The following is a 13,625-nucleotide window of genomic DNA, read 5'->3' as shown; positions in this document are numbered from 1 at the left end:
TTTATAGCTGAAATTGATAAATCGACCAAAGGATGAAATGGTGGTCACAATTAAATAAAATAGAAATGTATACTTATATGATGAAATGTGAAAGGATATGATGAAAGGAAAAAATATTTAAAGTTATGCATGTTCATGAAAAGCTATTTTATTAAAAGTATATTTCACTGTCGCTTGTAAACATATATGTATTATTTGTTATCATGGTAAAGGTTTGCTGAATCAATAGACTCACTAGGTGTGATCGATGCAGGTGAACATGATGTTGTTGATGATGGAAGACTTGATGGTTGAACTAGCTGGACTGATGATGCGCATAACCCGAGGACATTTTCTAGTTGTACGCATTAATATTACTTTAAAGATTTTATGACTTTATACTTTTGAGTGGTTTTGATATATTTAAGAGTTTATGCTTTATTTTGAAAATTGCTAGTTTTAGATTTTGGTTTACGATTTATCATTTTATGTTTTGCATACGTTCTTTTGGATTTTCAAAATAGGCTTGTTGATTTATTTTAAATGGTACAAAAGTATATTTAAAAAATATATATATATATATATATATATATATAGTATATATATATATATATACTATAGTTACAGCTGAATTTGATAAATCGACCAAAGGATGAAATGGTAGTCACAATTAAATAAAAGATAAATGTATACGTATATGATGAAATGTGAAAGGATATGATGAAAGGAAAAAAGATTTAAAGTTATGCATGTTCATGAAAAGCTATTTTATTAAAAGTATATTTCACTGTTGCTTGTAAACATATATGTATTATTTGTTATCATGGTAAAGGTTTGCTGAGTCAATAGCCTTACTAGGTGTGATTGATGCAGGTGAACATGATGTTGTTGATGATGAAAGACTTGATGGTTGAACTAGCTGGACTGATGATGCGCATAACCCGAGGACATTTGCTAGTTTTACGCATTAATATTACTTTAATGATTTTATGACTTTATACTTTTGAGTGGTTTTGATATATTTAAGAGTTTATTCTTTATTTTGAAAATTGCTAGTTTTAGATTTTGGTTTACGATTTATGATTTTATGTTTTGCATACGTTCTTTTAAATATATCAAAACCACTCAAAAGTATAAAGTCATAAAATCTTTAAAGTAATATTAATGCGTACAACTAGCAAATGTCCTTGGGTTATGCGTACTGTGATAATTCAAGAAAATTTGACATTTCAAAAAATTCAGTACAATACTCTTGAACAAAACACACTGACATTAAATATCATTTTATTCGAGATTTAGTATAGAAAAGTTTGATTCATATAGAATTTGTTGGGACTAATAACAATTGATGGATATATTTCACAAAAACATTAGATTTCGAGAGATTTTCAATCTTAGGAAATTTCTCATCATGTGTAAATTCTGATCACTCGCGGATGTTGTCTTAAATGTAACAACATTTAGGACAACACTCAAAATGCATGAGCTTTTTAGGACATTAGGAAATAAACATCTTTCATTTATTTTGTCCTATGTGAAGTTCGTACTATGCTGGCTAATTTTTGATGCTCTTACAACTTTTCACTTCTATTTCAATCAACACACTTAGTCATGAGACGTGCTCTACCTTAGTCAAAAATTAGTTGAGGATGTTCGTGTAATCATTGATCTGTCTCATGTGAAAAGTGGCTTGAGAAGATTAGGCAATTAAAAAAAAGGAGGATTCAGTTCTCTATCAGAAGGAAAAGAATGGAAAAGCTACCTAAGAGAGTCCAAATGAAGACTGTTCTTTTAGTATGAAAGCTACCTCTTCGGAATCAAAACAGAAATCGTAACAGAAGAGAATAGAAAAAGCTACCTAGAAGAGTCCAATGAATATTGTTCCTCTACCGTGATAGCTACCACTTCTGGATAAAAATAAAGTGAGAATGAGCTCTGTGTGTGTAGGAAAATCAATTTGTTTTTTTGATATTGGAAGTGCACTCAGGAGATGTTGCCAGCATCAGTGAAAACATCTCATTTGTGAACACATCACATTCATGTTATCACGTTTCTATTATGTTCCATTATGTTTTTAGGTGTAATTAGGTAATGCATATATATAGATTTGTGAATATTTTTTGCTCAAGAGGTTATAAGTTTTCAACATGGGACATTTGATGAAAAACCCTATTTTTCTAAAAATAAATATTTATGATCTCTGACGATTGAGTGGAGTTAAGTCGAAGTGAGTTAATTATTCTTATAAAATTTTTGGGAAACAATTATGCAAGATTATTGCCTTAATTTGCTGATATTTTTCTAAAATTTTAAAATTTCACCTATTAACTTTTTGTTACCGCTGGTGAATTTTGTGCGATCTGTTAAGAGATGAAAGACTACTCTTACGCTAATTTTTGTTATCGTTGAACAGACTGTTGTTTAACCCTTGCCTATTAATTTCACTTATTCATATTCTTCTCTGTATTATTTGCTAAAATATTTCTTGTTTTCTGATTAACTCTCTGTGTAAATTCTATTGATTAATCTCACTCTCTCCAAATTTAACAATGACAGGAAATTTTTTTGACTCTCACGATATTCGAAGTAAGATGGGTTATAAGAAGGATGTTATACCCATTGTGAAAACACCAGAAGTGGAGATCCATACATAGGCCATGTAAATTGTTTCCGCATCGGAGAGGCCAACTCCTCTTGAAATGATTGCTCCAGGTGAACTCGAGAATGAAATTGATGTTGAAAATCTGCCTGGTTTTTTTGAAGTGAACTAGGTGTTTCCTCCACCGCCTCAAGTCCATTGATCAAAATGCCAAGCAAGATTGTCATATGCTATACCGTTGATAGGTGTCGTTTTCACGTGTTTTGTGTGTCGTTAAAGCCTTATCTATGCATATTTTGATGTGCTGATTTGAATTTAGTTGTTTAAGTCCTATTATGTGCCATGGTCAAATATTTTAGGATTTGGTTTGATTTGTAGCTAAGTTGATCAAGAAAAAGATGAATGGAGGCAAAAAACTGCGAGCAAGGCGCGCTAAGGCGAGTGAATTTACCTACCCCAATGCGAAATTTAAATTAGAAGATGTACGAGCCAGGTATGCTGGGTGGTTGTTTTTATCCACCTAGTACGTGTGAGGAAAAGAGTTTGGCCAATTTGTGAGAGATGGGCGATGAGGCGGGCAATTTCAGCCACCCAGCGTTATTAATAAGAAAAAAAATATTGTTTGATTTCTTTCCATTCTTTCTTGATGATATCTACTTATAAAAGCCCTAGCACGTTTTTTTGGAGGAGGATTAGTTTTTATCAGCCGGGAGAGCTGCCGCATACAAGGAGAAAACAACTAAAGTCGAGGAAACTTGAAGAATTCGAGATTTTCGAACAGCGTGTCTTCCGTTATTCAATTACTCTAGTATTTTTAGTTTAAGAACTTTCATTTAATTATTGTTTTGCATATTTTAGTATAGATTTTATTAGCTAAACTCATTTTATTGTTGGATTCAAGGGGATCCTACCTCGAACGGTTGTTTGAATAAATTTAATCATTGACTTTTGATTTGTTCTTTATTATATTATTATTCTTCCTTAAATTATTAATGTCTAGCTAACTTTGATAATATTTTATATTGCGATTGAGTTAGAGAGAATAAGGTGCAATAGGAACACATAATATAATCAGTGGATTTACAATTTGCAGAAACATATGAAATTGAATACACGTTGATAGTTACAGTCCAATAGGTCGAAAGTTAAGAGATTCCATAAATCATACATGCAATTCACCTTTGATGACGTTTAATTATTTCGTTATGTCAAATTAGTTTAACCTAACTTGAGAAAGTGTATTAATTATTTAGGGAATCTTGTCAAAGAAAATGAACAATGGTCGAGATTAAGTTTTGAAAATAGTGAGGATAGATGAACCAAGGTTCCAAACAAATTTATTTCCCGTTTGATGTAAACATTCATTTTATATTGCTTACTTAATAGTTGAGCCAGTCAGTTAATTAAATTCCAGTAATAAATATCTCATTGCAAATTATCGTTTGCTAAAGATATATAATTGAAAATATTATTTGTGTTCTACAGTCTGGTTGGAATGATATCCGTATTTTTTACACTATATTATAACTTGCATTATGCACTTGCGATCACTTTGAGCTTGAATTTTAAATGATTTTTGCTGGGGATTTTTTGTGCAAGAAAAATTTGATCAAGTTTTTGGCACATTTGCTCGGGAATGTTAATTCGCAATTTTATATTAAGGTATTTATTTTATTATTATTTTTTATTTCATTTTGTTATCTGATACCTCGTTGTTATTCTAAACATCTCTTTCTGTGTATGGCATGATTAATTGACGTCGAATTTGAGCAGTTTGATCCTGAGATCGGACGAACTTTTTGCAGAAGAAGACAACAACATCAAATCAAAGACATAACGGACATGAAGAGGAGCATAATGAAGAGCGGCGTATCGAGGAGCCAAGACGCATACCCATATTAGAGTACGCACAACCTTCCCTGGACGGGACACGCCCAAGCATAGTAAAACCGACTGTGTGGGCAAATAAGTTTGAAATCAAGCCAACCATCATCCAATGATTCAGAATACAGTCCAATTAGGGTAAAATGCACTGGATGAGCCCCAACACTCACATAGCAGATTTTCTTGAAATTTGCGATATTTTAAGCACAATGGAGTTTCTGATGATACTATATGTTTACTCTTATTCTCTTTTTCGTTAAAAGACAAAGCAAAAGCTTGGTTGAATCGTTTGCTGCAGATTCAATAACAACTTGTGAAGCCATGGCCAAGGCATTCCTCATTAAATATTTTCCTCCATCGAAGACCATGAAGTTGCGAGGTGACATTACTACCTTTGCCCAATTTGAGCAGGAGTCACTCTAAGAAGCATGAGAGCACTACAAGGATTTACTGTGATATGCCCACATCACGAGTTGCATCTTAGGTTAGTAGTACAAACTTGGGATATAGATTGTGTATTTATAAATATGGTATCAAGGGTTGATAACAAAATAAAAGAGTTTGCACACAAATACACAACAAAAGTTCACCAAAATTCTCTATCTGCCACCTTAAAGAATTATGAGAAAAATTTCGGCCAAGAGTAGCTTCTGCCGCCGCCTCGCACCTCTGCACCGACTCCGGATTTCCAAAATTCGGGGTTCCCACTTTCAACTCAAAATTTTTTGCGATTACTAGTGCAATCCAAACAAAGAACACAGTCTCTGATCGTACGTGGACCCAATTTGACGATCAAAATGCGGGGATCCGTTCGAAGAGAGTTATAATAAGAGTCATCTCCGCTAATCTCGAATTGGTTTAGAGACCGGCGTTTAAAATGCACTGGTATATATAATCTAAATACCTTAATGATGTTTGAATAATATAAGACACTCAAATAATGTTTCGAGCGTCGAAATGAAAAATTTACATTTCTCGCACACCTACAATACAGTATAGCTAGCTAGCATCCTTTCTAACACACATTCTTTATTTGTTTAAACTTATCCCTTACTGTTCATAGCTATTGTACTGCTGCTGTATACCATTTCGAGCGGACCATATTTGAGCAGAGCACTATTATCTTCCACCTTTGAAGGTAAGATCCTAGGTAACCAAAATGTAGGACTACTTGAAATGTAAGTCTTCACTGATTTTCCTAATATTTTTCCTCAAAACTGACAGTTGAAGCTAGCTAGTAGTTGCTGTGATTATCCTGTCAATCTGCATCATACTGAAAGCCGTAGCTTCTATACTAAACCATAGATTCCAGAAGGTAAGAGAAATGCACAAGATTGTTTGCAAATTTTCACTGCCACTTCCAAGAAAAAAAATCTAATTTGATGTGGAAGATTTAGTTTGAATTCACTAAAAAGCTTGAATTTTTCTAAATCTTCTTTGGCTGGTTTTCAGCAGGTTATCGTCGTATCCATTGCCGCTCGATTAAGAAACCGTTGTTGAAGTATGGTGACTATGATTTTGCGTTTGATCAACTTGTTCTGGAATGATACTAATCAAAGATAGAGAGTAAACAAGGAACCATGATACGGTTCAAGATATTTGAATCACGCTACAATCAATTTATCAGTAGTTATTTTTTGGTAAAATGGCATACCATTTCCTCCTCCGCAATTGTCCAGATTTACACACATCATATCAAAATTTAACAGCCTCAATATCTTCCTATAATGCAGCGTAAAACCATTTTGACAATTTGAAACTTCTACATTTATTTAGATTGTACAAATATATTCCTGCCATATGGGTAAATAAGACAAGAATAATCATAAGATGATCAAACCCACAAACCATACGCAAAAAACGATAAAATCCAACACCCTCACCCCACCCCAATGTTGTAATGAAAAAAATTATACAAAAAAGACACGTCCAAAAAGTTGAATCTACCTCGTGAATCCGATCAAACAACTTCTACAACTGATTATGTAAACAATATCATATCCACCTTATCTCACATAAAACTACATTCTGGAAAAAAACAACTGTAAACATCAATTTTTCACCTATATTACAAACCAAATGCAAAATCTTTACACTCCAATTACATATAAAAGCTTTAAAGCTACAATCTCGGAGAAAGAATTCATCTTGGTTTCTGACATACATCTGATTTTCACTTGTTGGTGAACTCTAACCAATGTTAAAAGTATAATTTCTGTAAACATCACTTCCAGCTTCTCTTTGGCCTGAAATTTTCGTATAAAAAAACGAAATAACTACGTTTATTAAGTCATGATGCAGAAGTTCACTATCATCCTCATTATAGTCAAATACTTTTTAAAGAATGAAGATAATGTTTATACTTCCGACTCTTCTGTTGTTGGCGCCAGTAGCAGGCGAGGGCTCCAAATGCGCAGCTTGCAACAGCAATGGCCAAAGCAGCTCCAACAGGCACTGTAACTGCATGTGCTGAGGATGTTATATCATCAGCTGGTAATAGGTTGGTCTTGTCTGAAACAAGTTCCTTGTCCTTGTATAGGGATAAAAGTGTCTTTCCGTAATAGTCGACCAAAAACCTATAAATTTCGTCTTGATCCCATTTGACCCCATTTTCATCAATATCCTTTGCAGTTTTCGTATGATAGCAGGAAGGACAAAGTTGTCGTGGAGGCCATATCACTTTAGGGAATTCAGGGTCACCGGTGTCTTCTTTTGCTTCTTCCTTCATAAGTCTCTCATTAACTTTGTTGTGTGCGTCCCACAACCAAAGGGCGAAATCACGAGCTTTCTTGAAAGGGTTGGTAACACTGCAAAGTTTAATTCATATGCTTATATGTAGTATTTTCTATAGCAAAATTGTTATGTAAGGTCACACTGGACTTGCCTTGAACACATGTCATGAAAATGCTGCCGGCATTCTTGACAGAGAAAGAAACTATGAATAAAATCGCAGATAGCTGCAAATGCAGCGTGACTTTCTTCATCTTCAACTCGTACAGAAAGTGAGTGCAATAAAACCCATAATCCACAACTGCAAAGGTAACAGAAATATCAGTTACGCCTGCTACTACAACTTCAAAGGTGTCACCATTTTGATTGCCGTTTAATTAATCATAGTGTAGCTTTAATGGACCAGAGACCAGTTAAAATCAGGTATATTCCATGAAACATCTAGCGGAAAACGTTATGTGAAATGCTGGTTCCAGGTTTGATTGGCATGACATTTACAAGATGTTCTTCAGGATAAACCAGCATCATCTTAATTACATTCGAAGCTACAGGTAACATGCATTCTATTCATGCATTGAAGCAGTTTACTTTTAATTAAAAGACAGAATGCTAAGGGCCAATAAAGAATATCCAAGGAAAAAAATCTCTCAAAACAAGAACCAAGGGGCTTGATTCTCAAACACATCCACCCAACACATCCCACCCAACACATTGTTTAATATACGAGTTAATTGCCTGTGTAATTATCAAAATTCTCAGCAGTCAGCACTAGATCAACAAAATCAGAAAATAGCGGATACTCGAGAAATTGATTATGAATGTGCCTTACCTAAAACCTCTAGTATCGTTCTTGCTGCCACGACAAAACATCTACAAGGAAAATCCAAATGTCGATGGGAAACAGTTAGTTGCTGATTCATTTATAAGAGAGAATCACACCGATTCATTTAAAGACCAAAAAGTAAATTCATATTTTTACAGAGAAAACCATATCAGTGGAAGTGATTTACAGAAATCAAACAGGTAACAAGGAAATCAAAATAAACTTCATCCCTTAGGGTATATAAACAATGACATACGTCTTGGTGTCTACTTACACGTCATGTACAAGAATTTTATTAAGTTTATATGCTCTTATGGATATGATTTAAACTACAAACACACTATTTAAGAGAGAGTAAAATTTGAATTATGATGCATTCTTTCTTACACATTTCCATGAAATTTCCACGAGAAAAGTGAATTTCCCCACATTCCGCTAATGGACTTGCAAAACACATCAAGAAGAGCGTAGAATAACTGACATACATACCCAATAACCACGGGGAACATCATTTCCACATATCTGATAATTCCCAAGGACATCTTTCCCTTTACCACTTGCAGCTTCCTTTGTTTTAACTGAAAAGTCGTCAAAATCAACTAGTATTTGTGAAGTTCCCTTCCGGCACCTATGATTGAAATTCGAATTAAAAAGGATTTTGCAAATAAATAACCAATATAAAAGGGGAAAAAAAAGGAACCCACCTTCTTGATGGGTGATGGACCACCAAAAGTTGAAAGAATCTTATAAGCGATGCTCGAGTCTCTAATTTGATCATCTGACAAAATTATTAATGAATAAGAGAGCTAATCAGTAAACAAATCAGTTGATGAAGTCAGAAGTGAGCAAAAAACGAAAGTGCCGTATATATGCACCTTGTGTTTCAAAATGATATCTAAAGCAGTGGATGTTGCCTCCTCAATATCATATATAGCACGTGCTATCTTTCACAAGGAATACGTGACAGCAAGTCAGAAAGGTACGTAATAATGTAATTTAAAGTGTTCAGATATAGTCAACTGTTCAGAACATGAGCTCAGAAGTACCTGTCCAGGATCTGAAGCATTTCTCTGAAGATGCTCATTCTCATATTTCGAATCATCCAAGCTATATGAGCTGTAATGTAAAGCAACATATGTCATAAGAACAAATACAAATCAATTTGAAGCCAATATCTGTCTAGTAATGCATCTATTGACAGACTAATATAAGCACAGGAATAATTTGATATTACAGAAGAAAAGTAACAAATAAATCAGGGTCTCTTATGGTGAAACCAGTCATGCACCTTATGTTTTAGAACCCCCAACTTGAGTGATTAGTGTAAAAGTCAGCAAAAACATGGGGGTCATATTTCCACTGACAAAAGCGAGAAGTAAAAGCAAACATACATTGTACCTATTCATCTTCTTATTGATCCAATTTAGCAACCGATCAGCTGTCCGCATATCTTCAACATAATATATTTCGCTCTTATCTTGCTTTGGGCCCCAACTCCCAGACACAAACTTAGAAGGTGGGCCCCATAAAAGCATAGGGTAGTGATCAACAGAGAACTTACTACAAAGGTCAGTATTTACCTGTGTTGCCAAGAATGTAAGAAGAAGAAACCATAATAAATGACAGAGGCTGTTCACTACCACGTAAATTAGCACTCTGTCCTAGAATGCTCCTTTCAGTAGTACAAAGTCAAACTGTCTAAGAAATTTTATAAGGAGCATAGTTAAAAAAATAATTAAACCGGACAAGCCAAGGCTTGTAAAATGCTTGCTTAGGCACAGGTCTTTTGTAAAACATGCACCTCGGCTGTCCTAAAAGGCCTGATGCTCGCTTCAAAGGTTTCCCTTACAGTATGGCAAGGATTGTGAATTCAAAATGACAAGTGATATATCAGCACTCATAATTCCTGGTATATCAAATAATATTTCTTTTCTATACTTGTAGAATAGTTTGCTAGTTACATATTGGACATCATGCAACAAACTTCCTTTACACATAAATATTCTGTAATATCATGCGTAGATATGTCTCGCTTCAACGAGTGGCAAATTCTCTTTATACCTTGACCACTGAGCACTCATATATCTTAATAACAATTATCAGGATTACTAGTTTTTATTTTAAATCAACGTTATAAAATAAACTCAAAAGATATCCCAAGTTTAACATTGTATCCATACTTCTAATGTTAAATGCTAACTGTCGGCTAGTCCCATTAACAGCACAAATGCCATTATCAGTTGCAGAATCGAAGTAGCAATGGATGTGAGAGTTTTGCATAAGTTTGTCTATCTGCACGCATGTCTGCTTCCAAGTTTTCGACGGAATATACACAAGATTCAAGACCACTCTTAAGAAAGCAGAGAATTTTCTTATTAGATCTATAAATTCCCAACTAAAAATAAAATTCACTCTGCTCTCCTTGGAACTAAAAACAAGGTGAGAAAAATTGCAATTCCATACAATAAAATAGGAGCCACCAAAATATGCACACATGCTCTCTGACTATATCAGCTTGTTCGCCAAATGGCTATTAAACATGGGCCCACCATACTCCCTCGCTCCACTATGGAAAGTAATATAGTTTTATCAATGAAAGATGTGGGTATCTAAATATTTTTGCAAAAATAGTGGTTGGGATTCCTTTTTTATTCTTTTCCGGCTCTTGTTGTGATTCTTCCCAGCCACGTGTCAAACCATATTTTTAAATTTCATGGTAATACAAACATTGATATTTAAAATATAAACACTGACGTGACATTGTTGATTACCATTTAAAGAATGCTCACTTACCAACAGAGCATAAAACACCAAATCTAGCTCAACAAATAGCTGAATTCTCTCTGTCTTTAAGAAAAAGGGAAGCATAACATGAGTACCTTCAAGGCACAATCTACTCTAGTCATCAATATGATCCCTGGATGGACTGCATCCGGCCCATTAAAAAGTTTTGCAACTTTCTCATATTGTGGCTGCCCAAGTTGTAAATTTCAATGAGAAACATAGAAATGAGATGGAATATAACCACCTAAGTAGAATCCAAACATACCTTATAATTTCTGCAAGCAGGACACCTGAAAAATAAAGATAGAACAATTTTATGAGTAAAGTCCAAACAAATTATGAGGTCAAATATTGATTTATCTCTTTTCCTAAAAATGAATATTTCTAAACAAATATAAATTTTAAAGTCTATCAATTCTCATGCACAACTGATTCTGGCACAAATGTGTAGGGAATTGATTTACTTTGTTTAATTGAATTGATCAAGATTAAAAAAATCTTTTCTGTAATGGACTTCAATTAAGATCAATGCAGAAACAAGCACAACTAAAATGAAGAGAAATTTGATACGAATAAACGATGCGAGATTTAAGGTGGTTCGCCATTAAAGGAACTTATATTGATTGATTCCACCAAAGGCACTTTTATTGATTGATTCATATGTGTAATACAAGGCAGTACAATGTATAATTCACTCTTGTTTCTTCTTCTAAACTTACAAGAAACACTCTTGAATATATGTATATTCTCTATTACCTTTCACTTTTTGATCGTGTCCTGCAAAACCACTAAGGTCCATTGTATGTTTTAGCAATTGAATCTTGTCCAATTTCGTGGATTTAAGAGAGCGGAAAAAGAAATTCCCCCACATAAGATCTCTTCTTTCAATTGGGTTTTATCTCAAACCATTTGCTCAAGGCGTTACTTCCCCTCTGAGTATTTACATTGTCAATTTTGTTAAACATAGTACATCATCAGCTCGATTTTTTCGAACTCCCCAACGTCCATCAAAAGGAAAAAAGAAACTTCCTAGTCACTAACACTTCTAATCGCAATTCTCCCAAGAAATGATTACATCATGAAATTTCACCTCTCAAAAGAGCTTCAGCTTCCATTGATCACAACACCAATATACTAGATTATACTGGAAAATGCATATGTCCAGAGAACATACCATTTCACGGTCTCCGAAGAATCACTATTTTCCATCTGACCCAGATTTTTACATCATAACAATCCTCACATATAAACAAATACATACATATTACAAAGACATAACAAACCTCACCCCTTGTCCCTTAACAAGGATTAAAGTATTGCACAAAAAAGAAGTAACTTTACCACTTAGCAAAGAACTCAACAACCGCAAAAGTTGCTGGGGTCTCCTTAAGCACGGCATCGAAATTCGAGGGGTTCAATTCAACCGCAAGATCTGGTTTTTCAGCTTTATCATCGTCGATCGATCGCAAAAGAGAACGAGATCCGATCGAATCTTTAGCTGAAATTGAACTCGCACATGATGATAAAAGAATCAAGAAAATGACTGCAATCCCTGAAGACATGGAACTAAACGATCGTATAAGCAGTATTTCTCCGCGTATATCGATGTTCTGCAACGAGGGTTTTGGGAGGGAAGAACAGTGTGTCCTTTTACGTATGGTGATCCGCCGTTTCGCCGGTGAACCAAAAGCGGCGCGTGGTGCACCAACCGTAATGTTCAGGCGGCGTAGTTAAATTGCAGTGTTGTCGGAAAAGTATAAATAAGGAGAAAAGTGGAGTAAATTGAAGAAAAATATATTTTATATTGTCTATGTTTCTTAGGTCAATCTTTTTTTTAATGAATCATGACATCAAAGATTTTTTATAAATTAATTTTCTTATTACATATTTATTGACACCTGAAAATATTTAAATTTCAAAATCCTATGAAATCATTTAAACACAAATATAGTATAAGCATGGAACCATTAATTTCAAATATATTCAAACATATTTTAGTAGTTTTGGATAAACGAGATCATAAATTTCATATTCATCATTTGCATGTTTAAGTAACGTTCTATGTTAATTAGAAAGTATTTCTAGTTCACCAAATTATTCATTCTATTTTTTGTACTAATATGTAAATAAATAATGTATGGATTTAATATTTCATTTATTGTTTCATTATTAAAAATAAAACTATAAGGAATTTCAAATCTATCACTGTTACTAATGTGAATCTTTGTATGAATGAAAAGCAAACACGATTAAAATCGAATCGCGCCATCAATTAAATGAGGAACAAGGAATCGTTGTTTGTCCTGATCTTTTGAATCAAGTTTTGGAGTGTGATATTCACCTCTAAATTATAAAAACTTAGCAGTAAATATTCTCGATTAAACAATTGAGAAACAGACGAACCTTCAAATAACTTGCTCTTGACAATCCGTATGAAATCAATCGACAAACGCCACAAGAACGAATCTTGATAAGTTTGATTTTGATTACAAAGCAAAAGATTGAAAGCTTGAGAGAAAATTCTCAAAAGTTTGATAAACTCAATAATAAAATCTTGAATTGTGTTCAAAATTTTCTTGCAAATATATTTACATATCCAAAAGATATCAAATCTAGTTACCAAAATAATCAAAATTATAAGCTCAGAAGCTAGGATTTTCCCGCAACTGACTCGCGCTCGGGCGGTAGAATATGACCGCTCGAGCGCCGAGGATTCTTTGCTATTCGCGCTCGGGCGGTAGAATATGACCGCTCGGGCGCGAGGCGTTCTGGAATTCTTCTCCCTAGGACAGTAAGTGTGGCGCTCGGGCGGTAATATTTGACATC

General features: G+C 34.1%; 1 protein-coding gene across 4 annotated transcripts; it reads right to left on the bottom strand.

Moving 5' to 3' along the window:
- Positions 1-6,390: 6,390 nt before the first annotated feature.
- LOC140837243 (sulfhydryl oxidase 2-like) lies at positions 6,391-12,565 on the bottom strand. 4 transcript variants are annotated; one of them, XM_073203330.1, is made up of 12 exons: positions 12,141-12,564; positions 11,065-11,089; positions 10,895-10,987; positions 9,414-9,595; positions 9,062-9,131; positions 8,891-8,959; positions 8,720-8,793; positions 8,505-8,643; positions 8,022-8,062; positions 7,347-7,493; positions 6,826-7,269; positions 6,391-6,708 (listed from the first exon to the last, which is right to left on the bottom strand). In XM_073203330.1, the coding sequence occupies exons 1-12, from the start codon at positions 12,359-12,361 to the stop codon at positions 6,687-6,689; spliced, it is 1,527 nt and encodes a 508-aa protein (XP_073059431.1). In that variant the 5' UTR covers positions 12,362-12,564; the 3' UTR covers positions 6,391-6,686. The 4 variants fall into 4 exon arrangements, with proteins under 4 accessions (XP_073059431.1, XP_073059434.1, XP_073059433.1 ...); XM_073203333.1 differs by adding an exon at positions 11,974-12,037 and having other exon boundaries at positions 6,391-7,269; positions 12,141-12,266; XM_073203332.1 differs by adding an exon at positions 11,974-12,008 and having other exon boundaries at positions 6,391-7,269; positions 12,141-12,265.
- Between the last annotated feature and the right edge of the window lie 1,060 nt (positions 12,566-13,625).

The sequence above is a fragment of the Primulina eburnea genome, chromosome 7, assembly GCF_022965805.1.
Source record: "Primulina eburnea isolate SZY01 chromosome 7, ASM2296580v1, whole genome shotgun sequence".
Taxonomy (NCBI): domain Eukaryota; kingdom Viridiplantae; phylum Streptophyta; class Magnoliopsida; order Lamiales; family Gesneriaceae; genus Primulina; species Primulina eburnea.
The sequence above is the reverse complement of the archived record's forward strand: the minus strand, read 5'-3'. Positions and strand labels throughout refer to the sequence as shown.

Bases quoted from the DNA above. Each gene is read 5' to 3' on its own strand.
- LOC140837243 (XM_073203329.1), bottom strand. From the start codon at position 12,361: ATGTCTTCAGGGATTGCAGTCATTTTCTTGATTCTTTTATCATCATGT. The intron at 9,596-10,894 runs GTACTCATGTTA...TTGGCAACACAG, and splicing joins GAGTAGATTGTGCCTTGAAG to GTAAATACTGACCTTTGTAG. The intron at 9,132-9,413 runs GTACAATGTATG...TTTACATTACAG, and splicing joins ATCAATAAGAAGATGAATAG to CTCATATAGCTTGGATGATT.